This window comes from Myotis myotis, unplaced genomic scaffold (genome assembly GCF_014108235.1).
Source record: "Myotis myotis isolate mMyoMyo1 unplaced genomic scaffold, mMyoMyo1.p scaffold_m19_p_16, whole genome shotgun sequence".
In the NCBI taxonomy this organism is placed as follows: domain Eukaryota; kingdom Metazoa; phylum Chordata; class Mammalia; order Chiroptera; family Vespertilionidae; genus Myotis; species Myotis myotis.
In genome coordinates this window covers 45,985,960-46,005,436 of record NW_023416320.1, presented here as the reverse complement: position 1 = coordinate 46,005,436, position 19,477 = coordinate 45,985,960, and the positions used below count along the sequence as shown (strand labels likewise).

At 43.0% G+C, this 19,477-nt stretch overlaps 1 protein-coding gene across 3 annotated transcripts; it reads left to right on the top strand.

The window, feature by feature from the left end:
* Positions 1–217: 217 nt before the first annotated feature.
* MCM4 (minichromosome maintenance complex component 4) lies at positions 218–19,243 on the top strand. 3 transcript variants are annotated; one of them, XM_036338720.1, is made up of 16 exons: positions 224–608; positions 948–1,112; positions 1,816–1,979; positions 2,067–2,168; positions 2,558–2,653; positions 2,735–2,830; positions 3,562–3,700; positions 5,890–6,110; positions 8,512–8,632; positions 12,143–12,402; positions 14,083–14,448; positions 14,847–14,974; positions 15,800–16,007; positions 17,270–17,498; positions 17,649–17,782; positions 18,446–19,243. In XM_036338720.1, the coding sequence occupies exons 1-16, from the start codon at positions 542–544 to the stop codon at positions 18,536–18,538; spliced, it is 2,589 nt and encodes an 862-aa protein (XP_036194613.1). In that variant the 5' UTR covers positions 224–541; the 3' UTR covers positions 18,539–19,243. The 3 variants fall into 3 exon arrangements, with proteins under 3 accessions (XP_036194616.1, XP_036194613.1, XP_036194615.1); XM_036338723.1 differs by lacking the exon at positions 14,083–14,448 and having other exon boundaries at positions 218–608; XM_036338722.1 differs by lacking the exon at positions 2,735–2,830.
* Positions 19,244–19,477: the final 234 nt, after the last annotated feature.

Genomic DNA, 19,477 nt, shown 5'->3' with positions numbered 1-19,477 from the left:
AGAAATGAAATGCTTAAGGAATAAACAAGTACATTTTACTTGGCCAACGACCCGGCGCAGACCAGCCCCAGCGTGAACAAGGTCTGGGGCGGGAGGGCGGGAAGTCCTGGATTTCCCGCGAAACTGCCGCCCGGCACTGGATCAGACCATCTGAAAGGAGGGGGGGCACCGCGCGAGGCCTGCGCCCGCCTTCTGCGAGGCGCCGCGGAAGGAGCTCCGTCCCCCCTGTCGGTGCGCAGTGGCGCCTCTCGGAGGCGGAGCCACGCTGAAGCGCCGCTGTGATTGGTGAGGCGCCGCGGGAGGCGGGGACGACGGTGACGACTGCGCGGCCGGCGGGAAACCTGGCGCCAGGCTTGTGAGCTGTCCCTCGGAGCGCAGCCCACCGAGCGCGGCCCGGGACCGTCGTGCGTCGGAGCAGCGGGCTCTTCCCGGTAACCCCGCGACGCGGGCAGCGCGCTGCGAGGGGGTCTGTGCGGCGGCGGAGCAGCCAGAAGCGGGCGCGGCGTGACCCCGAGTGTGTCGCGGAGGTCCTCCGCGCGCCATGTCGTCCCCGGCGTCGACCCCCAGCCGCCGCGGCAGCCGCCGCAGGGCCACCCCCGCGCAGACGCGTAAGTCTCCCCCGCGAGTGGGGTCGGCCGCGCGCCCCCCGCCCGCCTCTCCCTGCTCCGCCCTCCGGCCCTTTCCCGCCACCTCTGCGTGGCCTTGGCCGAGGGCCCGGGGCGCTGTTTGCTCAGGGCCTGCTGGCTCCAGGGGCAGAGATTTTACGCCCGTTTTCCTCCCTTTCGGGAGTTTTCTCATGCCGGCCGGTTGCACATGCCGTTCTCACTCTTCTTTCTGCTGGGCCCGCGCTGGTGCCGTAAGGAACTGGACTTCCCGGGAGCAGCGCACGCCCGGGAAGACCGGCCGCGAGAACTGACGGCCACCCTTTCTGTCTTGTATGTCACAAGCCCGGAGCGAGGATGCCAGGTCGCCCCCGTCGCAGAGACGCAGGGGCGAGGACTCGACCTCCACGGGGGAGCTGCAGCCCCTGCCCACGTCGCCCGGAGCCGACCTGCAGAGCCCGGCCGCGCCGGACGCGCTGTTCTCCAGCCCGCCGCCCATGCCGGCGTCAGGTGGGTGCCCGGCCCGCAGCCATCCCGTGGCTAACGCGCCGGTGACGCTTCCCGTGGGGTGGTACGCGGCAGGGTTCAGTGAGCAGAGACATAAAAAATTATATATTTTATTGATTTCAGAGAGGAAGAGAGAGGTAGAAACATCAGTGATGAGAGGGGATCATTGATCGGCTGCCTCCTGCACTTTGGACCGAGCCCGCAACCCACGCATGTGCCCTTGACGGAATCGAACCAGGGACCCTTTTTCGGTCTGCAGGCCGAGGCTCTATCCACTGAGCCACACCGGCCAGGGCGGAGCGTGGTGCTTTTTATAGGACATTCCATAGACCTCGGAATCCACCAGGAGAGGTTGCAATAAGCAACCAGTGTGCTATTGCATTTAGATGGCTTAGAGCAGTGGTTCTCAACCCCCCTAATGCCGCGACCCTTTAATACAGTTCCTCATGTTGTGGTGATCCCCAATGTCATTGTAACAAATTGAACATAATTAAAGCATAGTGATTACTCACAAAAACAATATGTGATTATATATGTGTTTTCTGATGGTCTTAGGCGACCCCTGTGAAAAGGTGGTTTGACCCCCAAAGGGTCGCGACCCACAGGTTGAGAACCCCTGGCTTAGAGCATTAGCGAACATGCTATGTTGTCTGGTTTGATGTGCTCCTAGGCTTTCATTATGAACATACACGTTTTGTTTTTATAGCTATTCCCCTTGACTTTGACGTTAGTTCACCACTGACATATGGCACCCCCAGCTCTCGAGTGGAGGGAACCCCAAGGAGTGGTGTGAGGGGCACACCCCTGAGGCAGAGGCCCGACCTGGGGTCTGCGAGGAAGGGACTGCAGGTGGATTTGCATTCCGATGGGGTGAGTACACAGCACAGTCTTCTGGTAGCTTGGTTTGGGGGCATAACGTGGTTCCTTAACGTGCTTCTGTCGTATTTTTCTGTGTAGCCAGCAGCAGAAGATGTAGTAGCAAGTGAGCAGTCTCTAGGCCAAAAACTTGTGATTTGGGGAACAGATGTAAATGTGGCAACATGCAAAGAAAATTTTCAGGTGAGCTATGTGTTCAAATTCACACTCTTAAGGCTGAAAATGCTGGTGGAAAGTGTTAATGACCTATATTTAAATAGCCATAATACCTAGTGGTAGGTTTTTTAAAATATATTTTTATTAATTTCAGAGAAAAGGGGAGAGGGAAGAATCATGGATCGGCTGCCCCCTGCCTGCCTGCCCCTCCCCCCACTGGGGATTGAGCCATGAACTTCTGGTTCACCAGTCGATGCTCAACCACTGAGCCACTGGTGCCAGTCCCTGCTGGTAGATTTTTATGCAGCTTAGAATTGTTGCTATTTTCTTGCTTTGTAATATTGACATACTCATAACTTTGTATTTTGAATACTTGCTCAGTGCATTAAACTTAATATTTTTCTCCCCACATCAAGAGATTTCTTCAGCGTTTTATTGACCCTCTGGCTAAAGAAGAAGAAAATGTTGGTATAGACATTACTGAACCTCTGTACATGCAACGACTTGGGGAGGTAATTATATATTCTTACTTACAAATTCAAATTATGCATTTCAAAACAATCAGACTATAACTTGTTCATTTGATCTTGTAGATTAATGTTATTGGGGAGCCATTTTTAAATGTAAACTGTGAACACATAAAATCATTTGACAAAAATCTATACAGACAGCTCATCTGCTACCCACAGGTAAGAATTTGTCTTTGACATTGATGAATTACATAAGCATCTAGAATATATTAAGAGTTCCTGAGTAGCAGAATTTCCTCGGTGGTAACAGATAGGATATGCCTGCAAGGCAAAAGAACTTGCCTTAGAAAGCCATCTTTAATATCCTTTAAGATAAGCTCTTTTCACACTCTAACATTTCTGAAATTGGGGTGTGTATTACTGTCAGTGACGCATTATTGTTTAATTGGCACTATGTCAACTATATTGATTGTAGCTATAGACTTTGGAGGCAAGCAGACTCAGTTTTAAATATTGATGTTTTCTGCTTAATAGCTATGGAACCTGGGTCAAGTTGCTTAGCTCCCTAGCCCCAAAGGCTACAGAATGGGGAACAAGTGTTGACAAATTTGAATAAAATAATTATGGCTTAATTTATTGGTATCATTTCACTGTGAATAAAGTAAGACATAAAACATACAAGTATGTTTATTTTGTTACTGACTAAGAGCCTAAAATATGCCAGTGCATACTGAAGGCCCTATTTATATATGATTTAACCCCAATGAGAGCATGTGGACGTAAGATAATTGAGTGAACCCACGATTTATAAATGGTATGTGTGTGACTAAAATAATGCTTTTGGATTATGCCATGTGTTTTTGCTTTCACCCTTTGCTATATGAAGTGCTTTATGTTTAACCGTAAGATGGAAATGCAAACACAGCGTGGCATCCTCTCATTTTTTATAGGAGGTTATCCCAACTTTCGATATGGCTGTCAATGAGATCTTTTTTGACCGTTATCCTGACTCAATCTTAGAACATCAGATTCAAGTAAGACCATTCAATGCATTGAAGACTAAGAATATGAGGAACCTGAATCCAGAAGGTAATTTTTTAATTGATTTTAGAGAAAGAGCGAAAAATGTTATTTATGCATTTATTGCTTTTGTATGCTCTGACTGGAGATGGAACCCGCAACCTTAGTGTATCAGAACAATACTCTAACCAACTGAGCTTCCCAGCCAGGGCCAGAAGGTAATATTTTTAATAGGAAAATACCTTACATGAAAATAAGCAAAACCTTATTTTATCAATGAACTTTATTTTTTTTATATATTTATTGATTTTTTACAGAGAGGAAGGGAGAGGGATAGAGAGTTAGAAACATCAATGAGAGAAACATCGATCAGCTGCCTCCTGCACACTCCCCACTGGGGATGGCCCGCAACCAAGGTGCATGCCCCTGACTGGAATCGAACCTGGAACCCTTGAGTCCATAGGTCGAAGCTCTATCCACCGAGCCAAACCAGTCAGGGCAAGGAACTTTAAAATAATTGGAGGTGGTAGGTTGCAAATTGATAAAATAATATCAGATTCAGCTAACCTATATGATTATGAACCCATTTTTTAACTGAAATTATATAAAAGAGTATATAACTGTTCTCTATCTTAAGGTGAACTTATCCAAATACTATAATTTTACACTTTCTCAGAATCACTGTAGAAAACAAGTACAAATATGATCCCTGCCCTGGAGCTTAAAAAGTAAATCTAGTTGGGAAAGTAACTGAAGAAGAGTTAGAATAACTGAGGAACAGTGCGGGAGATGTCTCACTCAGGGAGAGAAGGAGAGCACTGGGCCCACGTGGGAAGAACTCATGGTGAAATAGAAATTGGGACTATAGCAAGGATTTGGAAAGCAGACATGACGGAATTCTCTTTAGACAGCAGAACGTAGCCAGACACAGGGAAGCAAGACAGAGCTATGAGTGCACAGTGAGTGATGGCTGAAGCAGGGAGTTTGGCTCACAGTGTTTGCACGGAGGTTGGAAAGCTTAGGGCCTAAAGAGCTTTGGATTCCAACTTAACTGAGATTTTTATTCCAAAGTCTATAGGGAGCCATTGAGGAGAAAGATTGACAACTCTTGAGAAGGTCATGGTCGGTCCAGTGTGCAAAGTATGCTGAGGTTCAATTGGGAGACTAACAATAGCTCAAATATAGGGCAACAGGATCCTAAGCTGGACGGTGGCCATCAGAGTAAAAAAAAAAAAAAAAAACAGGGCAAACATTATTTGCCATGTATAAAGGTTGAGGTGTAAAAGCTATTGGCAATTAATGAACACTGCTTTAGGTAAAAGTATAAAAGACATAAAATTCCGTCAAAGAAAATAAGACAGCCAATAAACATGAGCAAGTGTTGGACTTCACTATTTATTGAAGAATTGTAATTTTTTTTTTTCCATTTTATGAAATCACCTGGAATCATCTCTGATAGGAATTCTGGTGGGGACATTGGAAGTGCTTAAGGGATAGGACAATCTATAAGGCCAGCAATAGCTGGCTACGCTGTTTTGTTTACTAGCAATGACAGTGTAACTCATTTAGAACCAGCAGTGGGAATTAGTTGAGGGAAAAGTTGGGGAAGGTCCAAATTGTAGAGTGGGAAGTAGTCTCTAGAGGGCCTTATATGATGAAGATTGGCTAAGTTATATAGTGCTTATCTCTGTCAGGTACTGTTCCTTAGGCTTGTATTATATAAACTGACTCTTAATCCTCAACAACTCTGAGGTATATGTGTCCCCAAGGTCCAGGCCGGGTGGCTCTAGAGTCCATGCTTTGTGCATACACTGGGACAGCAGGAATTCCACGTGGCACAATGAATGAGGTGGAAGGCCGTGGGACAAAATAGGCAAAAGTGTAGAATTTCACATCTGAAACTGGAATTGGAGCCAGACAGGAGGCAGCTGAGAAAAAAAGGTGGTAAGATGCCTATTGGATAGGGGACTCAGGAAGAAAGAGCCAGAGGTTCGTTGGAGTTGATAGGAAGGCAGACTGGACACAGGAAGGGCATTCTAGGCCAGATCTGAAAGTAGCCAGTGAGATGTTCATGCCCTGGCCACAGTGCCTACCTGTTACCCCCGCCATCACCAGGTACCTCTGCGCCTCCAGGATGCCTCTGCTTGACAGCAGACCCAGACCTGCCTTGGCAGGAATCCAGCCCAGGGAGATACCACAGCTGACGGAACTGAGGGCAGTGGCTAATGGGCAAGCTGACCTCTCTCTTCTTCTTGCAGACATCGACCAACTCATCGCCATCAGCGGCATGGTAATTAGAACATCCCAGCTCATTCCAGAGATGCAGGAGGCCTTCTTCCAGTGTCAGGTGTGCGCCCACACAGCCCAGGTGGAGATGGACCGCGGCCGCATCGCCGAGCCCTGTGTCTGTGAGCGCTGCCACACCACCCACAGCATGGCACTGATCCACAACCGCTCTGTGTTTTCCGACAAGCAGATGGTACGTGGCCTTCCTGGGTGCGCTGGGTGGCCCTCCCTTTGGCATGTTTGCCTTTTCTTTCTGCTTTGATCTGGATCCTCAAAAAGCCTAAAAAACTCCTCCACTTGTGAAGCCTTAAAACCCTGCTTCCTAAATGGTGTTCAGTTACCTCATTCCTTCTCTCTGATTGTAGGATTTGTTACGGGGTTGTGGGCTGGATACTTGGGGCACAGTGAAGGCTTCTACTTTGGGATGCCAGTGTCCCTGCTTGATTGCCAGTGAGCACCAGTTCATTACATATTTCACATTCTCATGGCATAAAATACTTTATAAAAAAAGATAGAGTGCATCCTCCACCATACACATCTTAACTCTAATGGTTGACAGATCAAATTAGTCTCTTTTATTTATTAAATGTAACATGAGATGTTTCTGTGGGAACTATTAAAGATTATAAAAATATTTTAGTGTTTTAAATAAGATTATATAAAATATTTAAGATTCATAAAAGTTATTTGGTTAAAAACTCATTTTTGCAAGTGTTCCACTGGTAAAAAAAAAAAAAAAAAAGTGGCTTGAGAAGTTTTTCTAAAGTTCTTCTCACAGATTTTATTGTATAAGAAGTTTGACCTTTTACCTCTCTAATCATGAAATTTTTAAAGTGAAGTTCTTAAAATGACAGAAATAAGTGGGGGAAATGCAGAAAAATTATTTACTATTGTAATAGTGTAAAAGTGTGCACAAGGACTTAAGTTTTATTTTGTTGCAATGTTTAAATAATTTTAGTGTTAAGTAAGGAGAATGTGTTCAAAATACTATAAAAGGTAATTTCCCTTATTGGGAATCCGTAAGAAAAATATTAACAAATATGAAAAATAATTATCAAATAATTGAAGATTACGTTAATATGTAAATTGTATCTAATATTGGTACAAATTATTGGAGCAAATGTACCTCAACTCACGCCAGCATGGTGTTAAGAGCTGGAGATACAAAGGTGGAACTCCTACTCTCAAAGATCTTTAGTGTATATTCATAGAATGCTTCAAAGACTCCCAAACAAACTTAGAATAAAACCTAATGTCTTTCAGAGAAGCATCGATCAGACCGACAAACCTCAGAGGGAAGGTAGGGGAGGGTGGGGGTAAGGGGCAGAGATCAACCAAAGGACTTGTATACATGCATATAAAAGCATAATCTGTGGACACAAACATGGGGGGTGGGGGTGGGGGATAAGGACACACATGTATTACCTTAATCAATAAAGAAAAGAAAAAAAACCTAATGTCTTAAACTCATATCCAAGACTATATGGCCCATCATCAGCCACAACACACCTTTGTACCCACAGACCTCATCGATGACAGTGTCTCAGCTTTTCCTTTATACCTAGATAAGAGGCGTGGTGCACGGATTCGTGCACTGGTAGGGTCCCTCGGCCTGGCCTGCACCCTCTCACAATCCGGGACCCTTCAGGAGATGTCGGACTGCCAGTTTTGGCCTGATCCCTGCAGACAAGGCCGAGGGACCCCACTGGTGCACAAATCCATGCACCCCGCCTCTAGTATGCATATAAGATCTTTGGTTAATCTCTTCCCGACCTCCCCCCTACCCCCTTCCCTCTGAGATTCATCAGTCTGTTCCATGTTTCCATGCCTGGGCATTGAGCATCTGCCCCCTGGTGGTCAGTGTGCATCATAGCTACTGGTCAAACAGTCAGATGGTTGCTTAGGCTTTTATATATATATAGATCATCAATCAAGCTCAAGCCTGCTGTAAAACCTTTTCACTTGATGCTCTTTGTTTTTTCTTCAATATGTTTTTATTGAATTTAGAGAAAGGAAAGGAGAGAGGAAAACATCAATCAGCTGCCTCCTGCACACCCCCTACTGGGGATTGAGCCTGAAACCCGGGCATACAAACTGGCGACTTCTAGGTGCATGGGACGATGCTCAATGAACTGAGCCACACCTGCCATGGCTGAACTTGCTGTTCGTTACATTGAGAGCACATACTTCCTCCCTAATATCCTTAAACCTCTTCCAAGAGGTCACCTGATTTGAGAAAGGCCTTTCCATCCAGGAAATCTAGAAGCAGTTTCTAAAAATAGAAATGTAGACAAACATTTATACAAAGAGATACCCACTAAACCTTAAAATGGCAAAAAATAATTACCTAAATTGCTGCCTCCCTGTTCCCCCAAATGGAATATTTAAGTAAATAACATTCTCACAAAAAGTGTTTATGTCACATTAAAAGCTTTGTTAAAAACCTAACTACCTAGAGATTGAAATAAAGAACAGTGTTTTAAAAAGTAAAAATGCTGGGGATCAAAAGTACTTCTTTCTTAAGTGGTACAAAGACTTGCTATTCTTATTATGCTTTCTTCCTTTGCTGACTCTGTTTTCACTGCTGTCTTCAGATCAAGCTTCAAGAGTCTCCCGAAGATATGCCTGCAGGCCAGACTCCTCACACTGTCATCCTTTTTGCTCACAATGATCTTGTTGACAAGGTTCAACCTGGGGACAGAGTGAACGTTACAGGTAGGAATGTAGGTTGTATTAATGCAATAAGCCTGTCCTGGCTTTTTTTTTTTTTTTTTTTTTTTCATTGACTTATTTATTGTTTTTTGTTAATCCTCGCCTGGGGATATTTTTTTCATTGTTTTTCAGAAAGAGGGAGGGAGGGAATGGGGAGAGAGAAAAACATCAATGTGAGGGAGAGACATCCATTAGTTGCCTCCTGCACTCTCCCTTAAGGGGGTGGTGGCGGGGAGGGCACTACCCAGGTACATGCCATTGGCCATTGACCAGGAATCGAACCCAAGACCCCTTTGGTGCAACAGCTGATGCTCTAATCACTTAGCCATGCCAGCCAGGGCTCAATTGATTTGTTTTTAGAGAGAGAGGGAAAGAGAAACATCGTTGATTGGCTGCCTTCCACACAGATCAAGCCTCCAACCTGGGCGTATGCTTTTAGGGGGAATCAAACCAGCAATCTTTTGGTGCACAGGACGACGCCCAGCCAGCTGAGCCACTCTGCCAGGGCTGTCGTACTTTTAACCACACTTTTCAGTCAGTCCTTTGACTTGGTCATGAATTGGCATGGGGCTTGGTCCTGCCTCCAGCTGTCATTCAGATCATGAGATGGGTGTTCTGCTTTAGTCACTTCTTCTTAACCTGGCAGGACAGAACATATCAGTGCATTGTCCTTACAGTCACTTGCTTCCTGCTCTTGCAGTAACCCAGAGCTATGCAAGTATCTTGAAAGATAGTGTTGGCATCTTGAGAAAACAAATTCAGACACTGGCAAGATTTGAGCTATGCCAGCAGCTCCAGGAAGTAGGTCTCACCAACTCTGGAATTTTAAATAATTCTACTTATTTCCTAAATGCAAAGTTAAGGGTTAAAATTTATTATAGAAAAAAAATGGATTAGAGCACCCTGCTTCCATTCTGGGAGTTACATTATGGTATTTTTTTTTTTTTTTTTTCATTGATCAGCAGCTTAGCCAGGATCTCCAGCCAGGTTCTGTGTCCATGTTCTCTTGCTAGGTTCTCCAGCCAGGTTCTGTAGCCATGTTCCCTCGCTAGGTTCTCCAGCCAGGTTCTGTCCAGGTTCTCCAGCCAGGTTCAGTCACCAGGTTCTAGTCAGGTTCTCTTGCCATGTTCTATCCAGGTTCTGTAGCCAGGTTCTGTCTCTAGGATCTTCAGCCAGGTTCTCTCGCTAGGTTCTGTCTCTAGGTTCTGTGGCCAGTTTCTGTCCCGGATCTTTTGCCATGTTCTCTCCAGCGAAGTTCTTCTGTCTCTAGGTTCTGTGTAGATTCTGTGTCTAGGTTCTGTCACATTATGGTATTTTTAGAGATGGGGAAGCTGAGATTCAGAGAAGTATTGATCAGGGTAGCTAAAATCCTAAGTAATTTGTGACACTAGGACTCATGCTCTATTACTGCCAAGAGAGTACTCTCCACTGCACCAAATGAATATGTCAGTTTCTTTTGATGCTTCATAGCAGTGTGGGCACTTGGCCTCTCGGGGGTGGGGGTAATTGTGTTTATGGCAGGCATAGTTCTTGAATGAAGGCAGTGTGGACATTGCGTCCAAGGAGCAGCTAAGGGTCCTGGGCATTCAGTCCATCTGTTCCATTCAGTGAATCTGGACTTCTCATCCTGTGTCTTCCCCAGTATGAAGTTTAGCAGTTGTCACTAGCAATCTTAAGTTTGTAAAGCACGTGTAGTGTTAAAAATTGAAAGAATGTGTCATCTTTAGTGAAAAGGATAGGTAATCCTAGTTCCGCCCCCCTACCGCTCTGAAACCATTGATATTATATTAAGATACTTTTATGTTAATAAGTATATTAAGTACTTTATCAAGTATTTAATCAAATATGTTTTTATTGATTTCAGAGAGGAAGGGAGAGGGAAAGAGATAGAAACATCATTGATAAGAGAGAATCTTTTTTTTTTTTTTTTTAAATATATTTTATTGATTTTTTACAGAGATGAAGGGAGAGAGATAGAGAGTTAGAAACATCGATGAGAGAGAAACATCGATCAGCTGCCTCCTGCACACCCTCCACTGGGGATGTGCCCGCAACCCAGGTACATGCCCTTGACCGGAATCGAACCTGGGACCTTTCAGTCCTCAAGCCGACGCTCTATCCACTGAGCCAAACCGGTTTTGGCAAGAGAGAATCATTGATTGGCTGTCTCCTGCACGCCCCCTACTGGGGAACAAGCCCACAACCCGGGCATGTGCGCTGACAGGAATCGAACCAAGACCTCCTGGTTCATAGGTTGGTGCTCAAACACTGAGCCACACCAGCCGAGCTCCAGTATTTTATTTTATTTTTTATTTATTTTTATTTATTTATTTTTTTAAAATATATTTTATTTAACTTTTACAGAGAGGAAGGGAGAGAGATAGAGAGTTGGAAACATCGATCAGCTGCCTCCTGCACATCTCCTACTGGGGATGTGCCCTCAACCCAGGTACATGCCCTTGACCGGAATCGAACCTGGGACCTTTCAGTCCACAGGCTGACGCTCTATCCACTGAGCCAAACCGGTTTCGGCCGAGCTCCAGTATTTTAAATTGGAAATTGGAATTAATGTGATGATACACATTAAAGTATTGGGGGGTGGGGGGGGAATGCTGTTGACATGTAAAATAAGTATCATTGCTGTTCTGTGAAGATGAATCATTTTAGACCTCAATAAAGATAACTGTATTGCTTTAAACATAGTAAACATAAACATAATAAACGTAGTCATCCATCCCTAATCTGTCTTTGCATAACATTGACCTGTTAAATAAACAAAGGACAGGTGATGTTTGTTGTGAAAGCTGTGAAAGATAAACATCAGATTTGGGAAATTTTTGTTCTTGGAGAATGGATGAACTAGTATGGTTGAAGAGTTGATTGTTCATCTACTTCTTTTAATGTCCATAAGTTGTATTCTTTAGAAAGCAGGCTGGGGCACAACCATTCACCTAGAAATATGTCCTATTAGGAACAAAATACAGTTATTTTTTCTAAATCATATTTTCACATTTTACTCAGTAGATTGTCTTATTGTCTAAAATAATTTGTGGGTGATTTTTAAAAGACTTGAACTTCCTTTCCAAATTTTTGGTACAGGATTTTAGTAGTATTTAGTTCTGTTCAAATAATTACTAAGCAGATTGTCTACTTAAGGGAAATGAAAATACTATTTATTGAACACAGCCATGAGCCAAGCATTGTTTTAGAAACAAAGTAATTTCAGTAAGAATGATTATATGTAGTGCAGTTATGCGCATATAGGTGCCCAAGATCACAGAGCTAACAAGTGGTGACAGATGAAACCCATTTTCAGAAACCTGTGTTCTTTCCAACGTGATCCTGTCCCCTTTGGCGGAGAGCTTTACGGTGTAATCCTGAACCTACACCTAGGCAGGCCCAGGGAGGCAGAGTGCTGGGAAGCTCACCTCTCTGGTGCCAGCTGTCTGCACTGCTTACCTGAGCCTGGTAGTGGGAGGTAAAAGTATGTATATCTCGTGGTTATGCCCTCAGGCATCTATCGAGCTGTGCCTATTCGAGTCAATCCAAGAGTGAGTAATGTGAAGTCTGTCTACAAAACCCACATTGATGTCATTCATTATCGAAAAACTGATGCAAAACGTCTGCATGGCCTTGATGAAGAAGCAGAGCAGAAACTTTTTTCAGAAAAGCGTGTGGAATTGCTTAAGGAACTTTCCAGAAAACCAGACATTTATGAGAGACTTGCTTCAGCCTTGGCACCAAGCATTTATGAACATGAAGATATAAAGAAGGTAACAATGGAGTTTTAAAATATATGTGTGTGTGTGGATGGATAGATAGATAGATAGATAGATAGATACAGATATAGATAGATATATAGATACTTAGATAAATGAGAGGGGAAAAGAGAGGGGGGGGGAGAGAGAAATACCAATATGAGAGCAAAACATCGATTGACTGCCTCTTTCATGCCCTTTACCAAGGACCAAGCCCACACCCTGGCATGTGCCCTGACGGAATCGAACCAGCAGTCTTTTGGCACATGGGACAGTGCCCACCTGAGCCACATTGGTCAGGGCAGTGATGGTGGATTTTTAATTTGTGGTTGAGAAAACGTTCTTTGTGACCAGAGTGTAAAGCAAGCATGTCAAACATGCTGGCCACGAGTTTGACATGCTTGGTGTAAACATCCATCTCTTCCCCCATGACCACCACCCCTCCCCACCATAAAGGATAAGAGCTGCTGCCTATTGGGCAGAGCAAGGAGCTCACAACCTGACCTGGTTATAGGTTGAGGAGAATCACAACATCATTGTCCATTTCTTTATCTCTACACCAAGCATGTCAAACTCATGGCCCTCAGGCTGCATGCCTCATTTGACCCGTGTTAGCCTTTGAGTTTGACATGCTTCTCTACACCAAACTTACATGTTACCATATCTCTGAAAAGGTACACAGAAGAGGGATTTACACGACCACCATTCTGATATGGTGTGTGCTAATGTATAAATTGGTTAGTGATAACTTAAGGCAGTGTCACATTCATTTTTCTATACCTTTGTTTAAATTTCTTAAATTATAATTCATAGAGTAGAAAAGTACCTCTAACATTTAACCCTTTGCGGTCCAGTTTTATTTTTGGAATTCAAACAGTCTGGTCCAAATTAATTGATGGGATTGAATGTTGAACTGGTTTGTGGTGTCAACCTCAAGCCTCCACGTTGGACCTGATCCTAGCGCCTTGTCTGTCGAGTCAGCCTCCACGTTGGACCAAAAAGGGTTAAACTATATTGTTGGGGTCCAGCCCCAACAGGTCTAGGGGTTCCCCAAGGTGTGGACGGAGTCGGCGAAGAAGGAATGAATGACACGGGGACAGCGTTCAGTTCATCAGCATAGTTGGGTTCTCTCGCCTGGTTCTATCCAGGATCTCCAGCCAAGTTCTGGTTAGGATCTCCAGCCAGGTTCGGTGTCCATGTTCTCTTGCTAGGTTCTCCAGCCAGGTTCTGTAGCCATGTTCCCTCCCTAGGTTCTGTCTCCTGTTGTTTTGTTACATCTGTATTTATACCAGTTGATTCCATTCCTATCAATTTCTATTCCAAAGGTTAGGGCGTTTCTTATCTCCATTCCAGGGAGTAAAGATTATGTAGCTTAAGCATGATTGTTCGTAGTTAAAGTGATTAGCTACCCGCCTGGCAGTTAAGGGGTTTTATTCCCTCCCTAACTTCAGGGGAAAATCCCTTCCTGGGGAAACAACCTTTCTCAGAGAGGTGACCTTGGTTAAAACACATAGCGCCAAGAAGGTGAGCAAACATATTAACAGTATGCCATATACGCCAGGTCCCTTGAAACATATGCTGTGCAGATGTTTCTTCCCTGTAGTGACTGTCAAGCAGCAAGGATGGACCGGCTCCCGGCACTATATCTCAGTTATTCTACAGTAAATGAATGTTGAAACATGTTTCTTTGTTTAGGGGATCTTGCTTCAGCTCTTTGGTGGAACAAGAAAGGATTTTAGTCACACAGGAAGGGGCAAATTTCGTGCTGAGATCAACATTCTCCTGTGCGGTGATCCTGGGACCAGCAAGTCCCAGCTACTGCAGTATGTGTACAACCTGGTCCCCAGGGGCCAGTACACATCTGGAAAGGGCTCCAGTGCTGTCGGTCTCACTGCATACGTAATGAAAGACCCCGAGACAAGGCAGCTTGTGCTGCAGACTGGTGCCCTTGTCCTCAGTGATAACGGCATCTGCTGTATTGATGAGTTTGACAAGATGAATGAAAGCACAAGATCAGTATTGCATGAAGTCATGGAACAGCAGACCCTTTCCATTGCAAAGGTACGTCACATTCTCCACCCATAAATGTGGACACATTTGAAATGTAGGAAACTGGTAAATACTTTTACTATTAGATTGCAGCTAAATCTCTTGAGTATTTTTTACAGGATCCTCTTTATGAAATAATGTATTTTAATTTTGTCCTACAGCTCATGCAAAGGATTTAGTTTTGGAGAAAGATGCAGTTATAGTATATACAGTTACCTAAAACTCAGTGCTTTACATGAATCCAAGGACAGGGTGTTGTCCCAAATGGGACCACTGGAGTCACCTTTACATGGTGGTGTGGCTCCTGGTGACATTGGAGACATGGTAGAGGCCATGCCAGGAAAAGATGTCTCTCACAGTTCCAGCCATCATTCAAGTGAAACATCTAACTGCACTGTTTTCTCTGATAGGCTGGGATTATTTGTCAGCTTAATGCACGCACTTCTATCCTGGCAGCAGCAAATCCTATTGAGTCTCAATGGAATCCTAAAAAAACTACCATTGAAAATATCCAGCTACCTCACACGTTATTATCAAGGTATGAAAACATTTTTATTTAAAAGATGTTTGTTCTTTGCTTATTTGTAGAATTTTCAGGGTGGGATTAAGGAAAGGAAATACTAATATTCAACAACTGCTAATATCACAAACTCTTGAATGCAAAAATTTTCAAATTTGGTTGGTGAAGGGTTTTCATTGCAAGGACTGTGTGTTTCTTTACTCAGCTATGGGCAGCACCTTAATATTCATTTGTTTTTTGAAGCAATTAGGACATTTCACCTTAGCATCTATTTCAGAAGCCCTTCACCCACTATTCTTATCTCATTCCTAAAGCCACTATTGAGAATCAACCACTATACTCTGTTCTACAGAGAATAGCTTCACGTAGTAGATAACTTTCTGAAAAGTTAAATTTTTTAAAGCATAATCATATAATTCTCACTTTTGCTCAATCCACTACTACAAATATTCATGTGTTCCATAAAATTATTTTGCATTTTAATTGACTTTTTAACCAAATAGTTATTTTTTCTCTAAGCAGCTGAATGTGTTTTTATTTATATATTCCAATCTTTAAAATTATAGTAACATTTCCCTCAGGGAAATCTTTAATTCTTTGAATCAGCTGTTTCTGGCCAGGCAAACAGTCACTTGGATGGGAACAGAGCAGGGTGAATTGGATTGGTCTGAAGGCTCAGTAGGCGACCTGGATAGAAGGGTCTTGGGGAGAATCCTCAGATGCCTGAATAAATGCCATGTTCACTGTACATGCCTAGGTAGCCCAAGAGCGATTTTTAAATTATGCTTATAGATATGTTGGTGTCCCAACTATGAACACGTTGCTTTTACAATATTTTCTCAGGTTTGATTTGATCTTCCTCATGTTGGACCCTCAGGATGAAGCCTATGACAGGCGTCTGGCTCACCACCTTGTCGCTCTTTACTACCAGAGCGAGGAGCAAATGGAGGAGGAGTTCATGGACATGGCAGTGCTAAAGGATTACATTGCTTACGCTCACAGCATGGTCATGCCTCGGCTGAGCCAGGAAGCCAGCCAAGCTCTCATCGAGGTAACACAGGCCCATGAAGTATAGTGGATTTAAGATCAGAATATAGGAGTTGAAGTGTAGGTCATTCTACTTAGTGACTTTGTAACTCTGGACAAGTAATCCAGTTTCTCTGAGCTTCCATTTTCTTATTTCTTTTTTTTTTTTTTTTTTTTAATATATTTTATTGATTTTTTACAGAGAGGAAGGGAGAGAGAGAGAGAGAGTTAGAAACATCGATGAGAGAGAAACATTGATCAGCCGCCTCCTGCACATCTCCCACTGGGGATGTGCCCGCAACCCAGGTACATGCCCTCGACCGGAATCGAACCCGGGACCTTTCAGTCCACAGGCCGACGCTCTATCCACTGAGCCAAACCGGTCTCGGCCCATTTTCTTATTTCTAAAAAATAAAATATTTTATGTTCACTTTTCAGTATCACTTACATAGGCAGCAGTGCATGATGACACATTAGGTTATTCAATCATTGTCATAGAGGATTTTTATGGGCTTTGCATCCGAATGAAGCTCCCCAAATATTCAAAAGTTGAAGATAATACTAATTTTCCATTTGTATTATTTTTGTTTGTTTGTTTGGTTGTTGTTGTTGTTGTTAATCCTCACCTGAGGGTATTTTTCCATTGATTTTTAGAGAGAGTGGACAGAAAGGGGAGAGACAGAGAGACACATCAATTGGTTGCCTCCTGCATGCTCCCTGACCAGGGCTGGGCATCAAACCACAGCCAGTACATGCCCTTGACTAGAATCGAACCTGGGACCCTTCAGTCTGTAGGCTGATGCTCTGTCTCCTAAGACAGACCAGCTAGGGCCCGTTCATATTATTCTTGAGAGTTGCTCAAAAAGAAATAAAATTATGTCATCTATATATAAGTTTAATACAACTTACCTTTGTAGCATTATCCCAGTAACCTTTTGTGTACATTATTAAATGGGTCCTCAGCAAGGACATAAATTGGAGTCAGTGCCTGAGGAGCTTTTACAGCTAGGCATCCTGATTGTCTTCTGCTCTGACTGCAGCCTACGCCTTAGTCCTTTGAGTACTGGGCCTCGTACTTTCACTCCCATTCTCCAAAATCACATCCGATACCACCTTCTTGTGCTTGGAGGCACAAAGCTTGATCTCACTTTTCATTCCTCTCAGTACCTGCACACAGCCTGGCAGTAGTTTCGTTTATTTAATAGAATCCTAAATGTTTCAAGCTCAACCACAAAACTAAGGTCATTGTTAACAAGGAATTTTGGCATTTTTTTCTGTCTACCCTAGGCTTATGTAGACATGAGGAAGATTGGGAGTAGCCGAGGAATGGTCTCTGCATACCCTCGACAGCTGGAATCTTTGATTCGCTTAGCAGAAGCCCATGCTAAAGTACGGTTTTCAAACAAAGTTGAAGCAATTGATGTGGAAGAGGCAAAGCGCCTGCATCGTGAGGCCCTAAAGCAGTCTGCCACTGACCCCCGGACCGGCATTGTGGACATATCTATTCTTACTACAGGTTTGTTATTTGCATTAAACATAAACGCACGTGAAAATTATGTAATTGATATTATTTTAGCATTCAGCCACTATCCCCTAACCTTAATGGAAATTTGAGACATTTCACTTTCTTATAGAAGAAATATTTTCATTAATTTTTTTAAATTAGGAATGAGTGCCACTTCTCGTAAACGGAAAGAAGAGTTAGCTGAAGCATTGAGAAAACTTATTTTATCTAAAGGGAAAACACCAGCTCTAAAATACCAGCAACTTTTTGAAGATATTCGAGGACAATCTGACATAGTAAGTGTTCATATGTGTTTTTATGTGTAATAGAGTTTTTTTATCTTATTATTGACTTTCAGTTCTTTTTCTCATTTTTTCCTTCATTTATTAAGTAGTAAATGTGAAGGATAATGGAGAAAAGGAATATCACCCATAAACCCATCATCAAGAAATAATCACAATTAAATTTTATTTGCTGCTTTTATAATTTTTCCATGTGTATATATTCACATGTGGTCTTTTTAAAAAATGAACATAGTTGATTATGCTGCTTTGTAACTTGCTGTTTCTTTTTTAATTAACAAATTAACACCATCTGTGAAGGCAAATAGATTTCATAATATTAATCATACTGGTTGGTATCATTCTTTTGTATACACATTTCATCATTTACTTAATCAGTTGTTGCACAGTCAGGATGTTTGCAGTTTTTTGCTATTTAAAGTAGTAATAACTATCAAATTTATTTTGAGTTGTTTAGTGAAAAAAACTCTGATGGCTAAAACCAGCCTTTGCCTGCTATAATAATGCCCCTTGACTTATGTATTTATTATCTGTGGCTGCACTGCTAGTTGGGGGCATAGTTGAGTAGTTAATGACAGATGCCAAGCTATCTCTATATAAGAGGTAAAGGAGTACTTGATATGTGTAAAATATTTGTTTCTCTCCTTTTTCCCAAAGGCAATTACCAAAGATATGTTTGAGGAAGCATTGCGTGCCTTGGCTGATGATGACTTCTTGACAGTAACTGGAAAAACTGTTCGTCTGCTCTGAAGTCTTTGTGAGCAGTGCTGTGTGTTCTGCTTGTCTGCACTTGCTTGCATACGTGTGTGGCATATGGGCCAGTCAGCTGCCACTGCTGCCATTACTGCAAATATACTCTTAAAGTCATTACTTGGCTCCATAACATTTTTCTAACCTGGGTTCAATTTTTGTAGAGAAATGTGTTTTCATTTTTTCTAACTCTTTTAAGTGAAAAATACTATGCCAGGTTGCAATAGAGATTATTTACTTGAACTGCCGTCTTTTAAAGATGGCAGTCTGGGTCATGGTTTTGATGCTAGGCATTGTAAAAGGCAGTCATCCACATGCTTAAGGTTTTTGTAGTATGAGATAAGATTTAGCCAGGGCATATCATTCTGAGTGAGGTGGTAAAAGATCAGAGCCTTGCCCTAGCCGGTTTGGCTCAGTGGATGGAGCGTTGGCCTGCGGAATGGGGGATCCCAGGTTCGATTCCGGTCAGGGGCATGTACCTTGGTTGCGGGCACATACCCAGTGGGGAGTGTGCAGGAGGCGCTGATAGATGTTTCTCTCATTGATGTTTCTAACTCCCTATCCTTCTCCCTTCCTCTCTATAAGAAATCAATAAAATATATTTTTAAAAAAAGAAAAAAGAATTAGGTTCTTGGTTAACTTCTTTACTACTTTATCCTAATGTGTAAAACTTTTTCCTAAATAAATGATAGACTTAAGTAATAATTGTTTATCTGGCATTACTTTTAACTAAGAAAAAAAGCTTTAATAAATACTACATTCAGCCCAGCTGGTGTGGCTCAGTGGTTGAGCGTCAGCCTATGAACCAGGAGGTCATGGTTTGATTCCTGGTCAGGACACATGCCTGGAATGCGGGCTTAATCCCGTGTGGGGCATGCAAGAGGCAGCCAATCATTGATTCACATCATTGATGTTTCTATCTCTCCCTCTCTCTTCCTC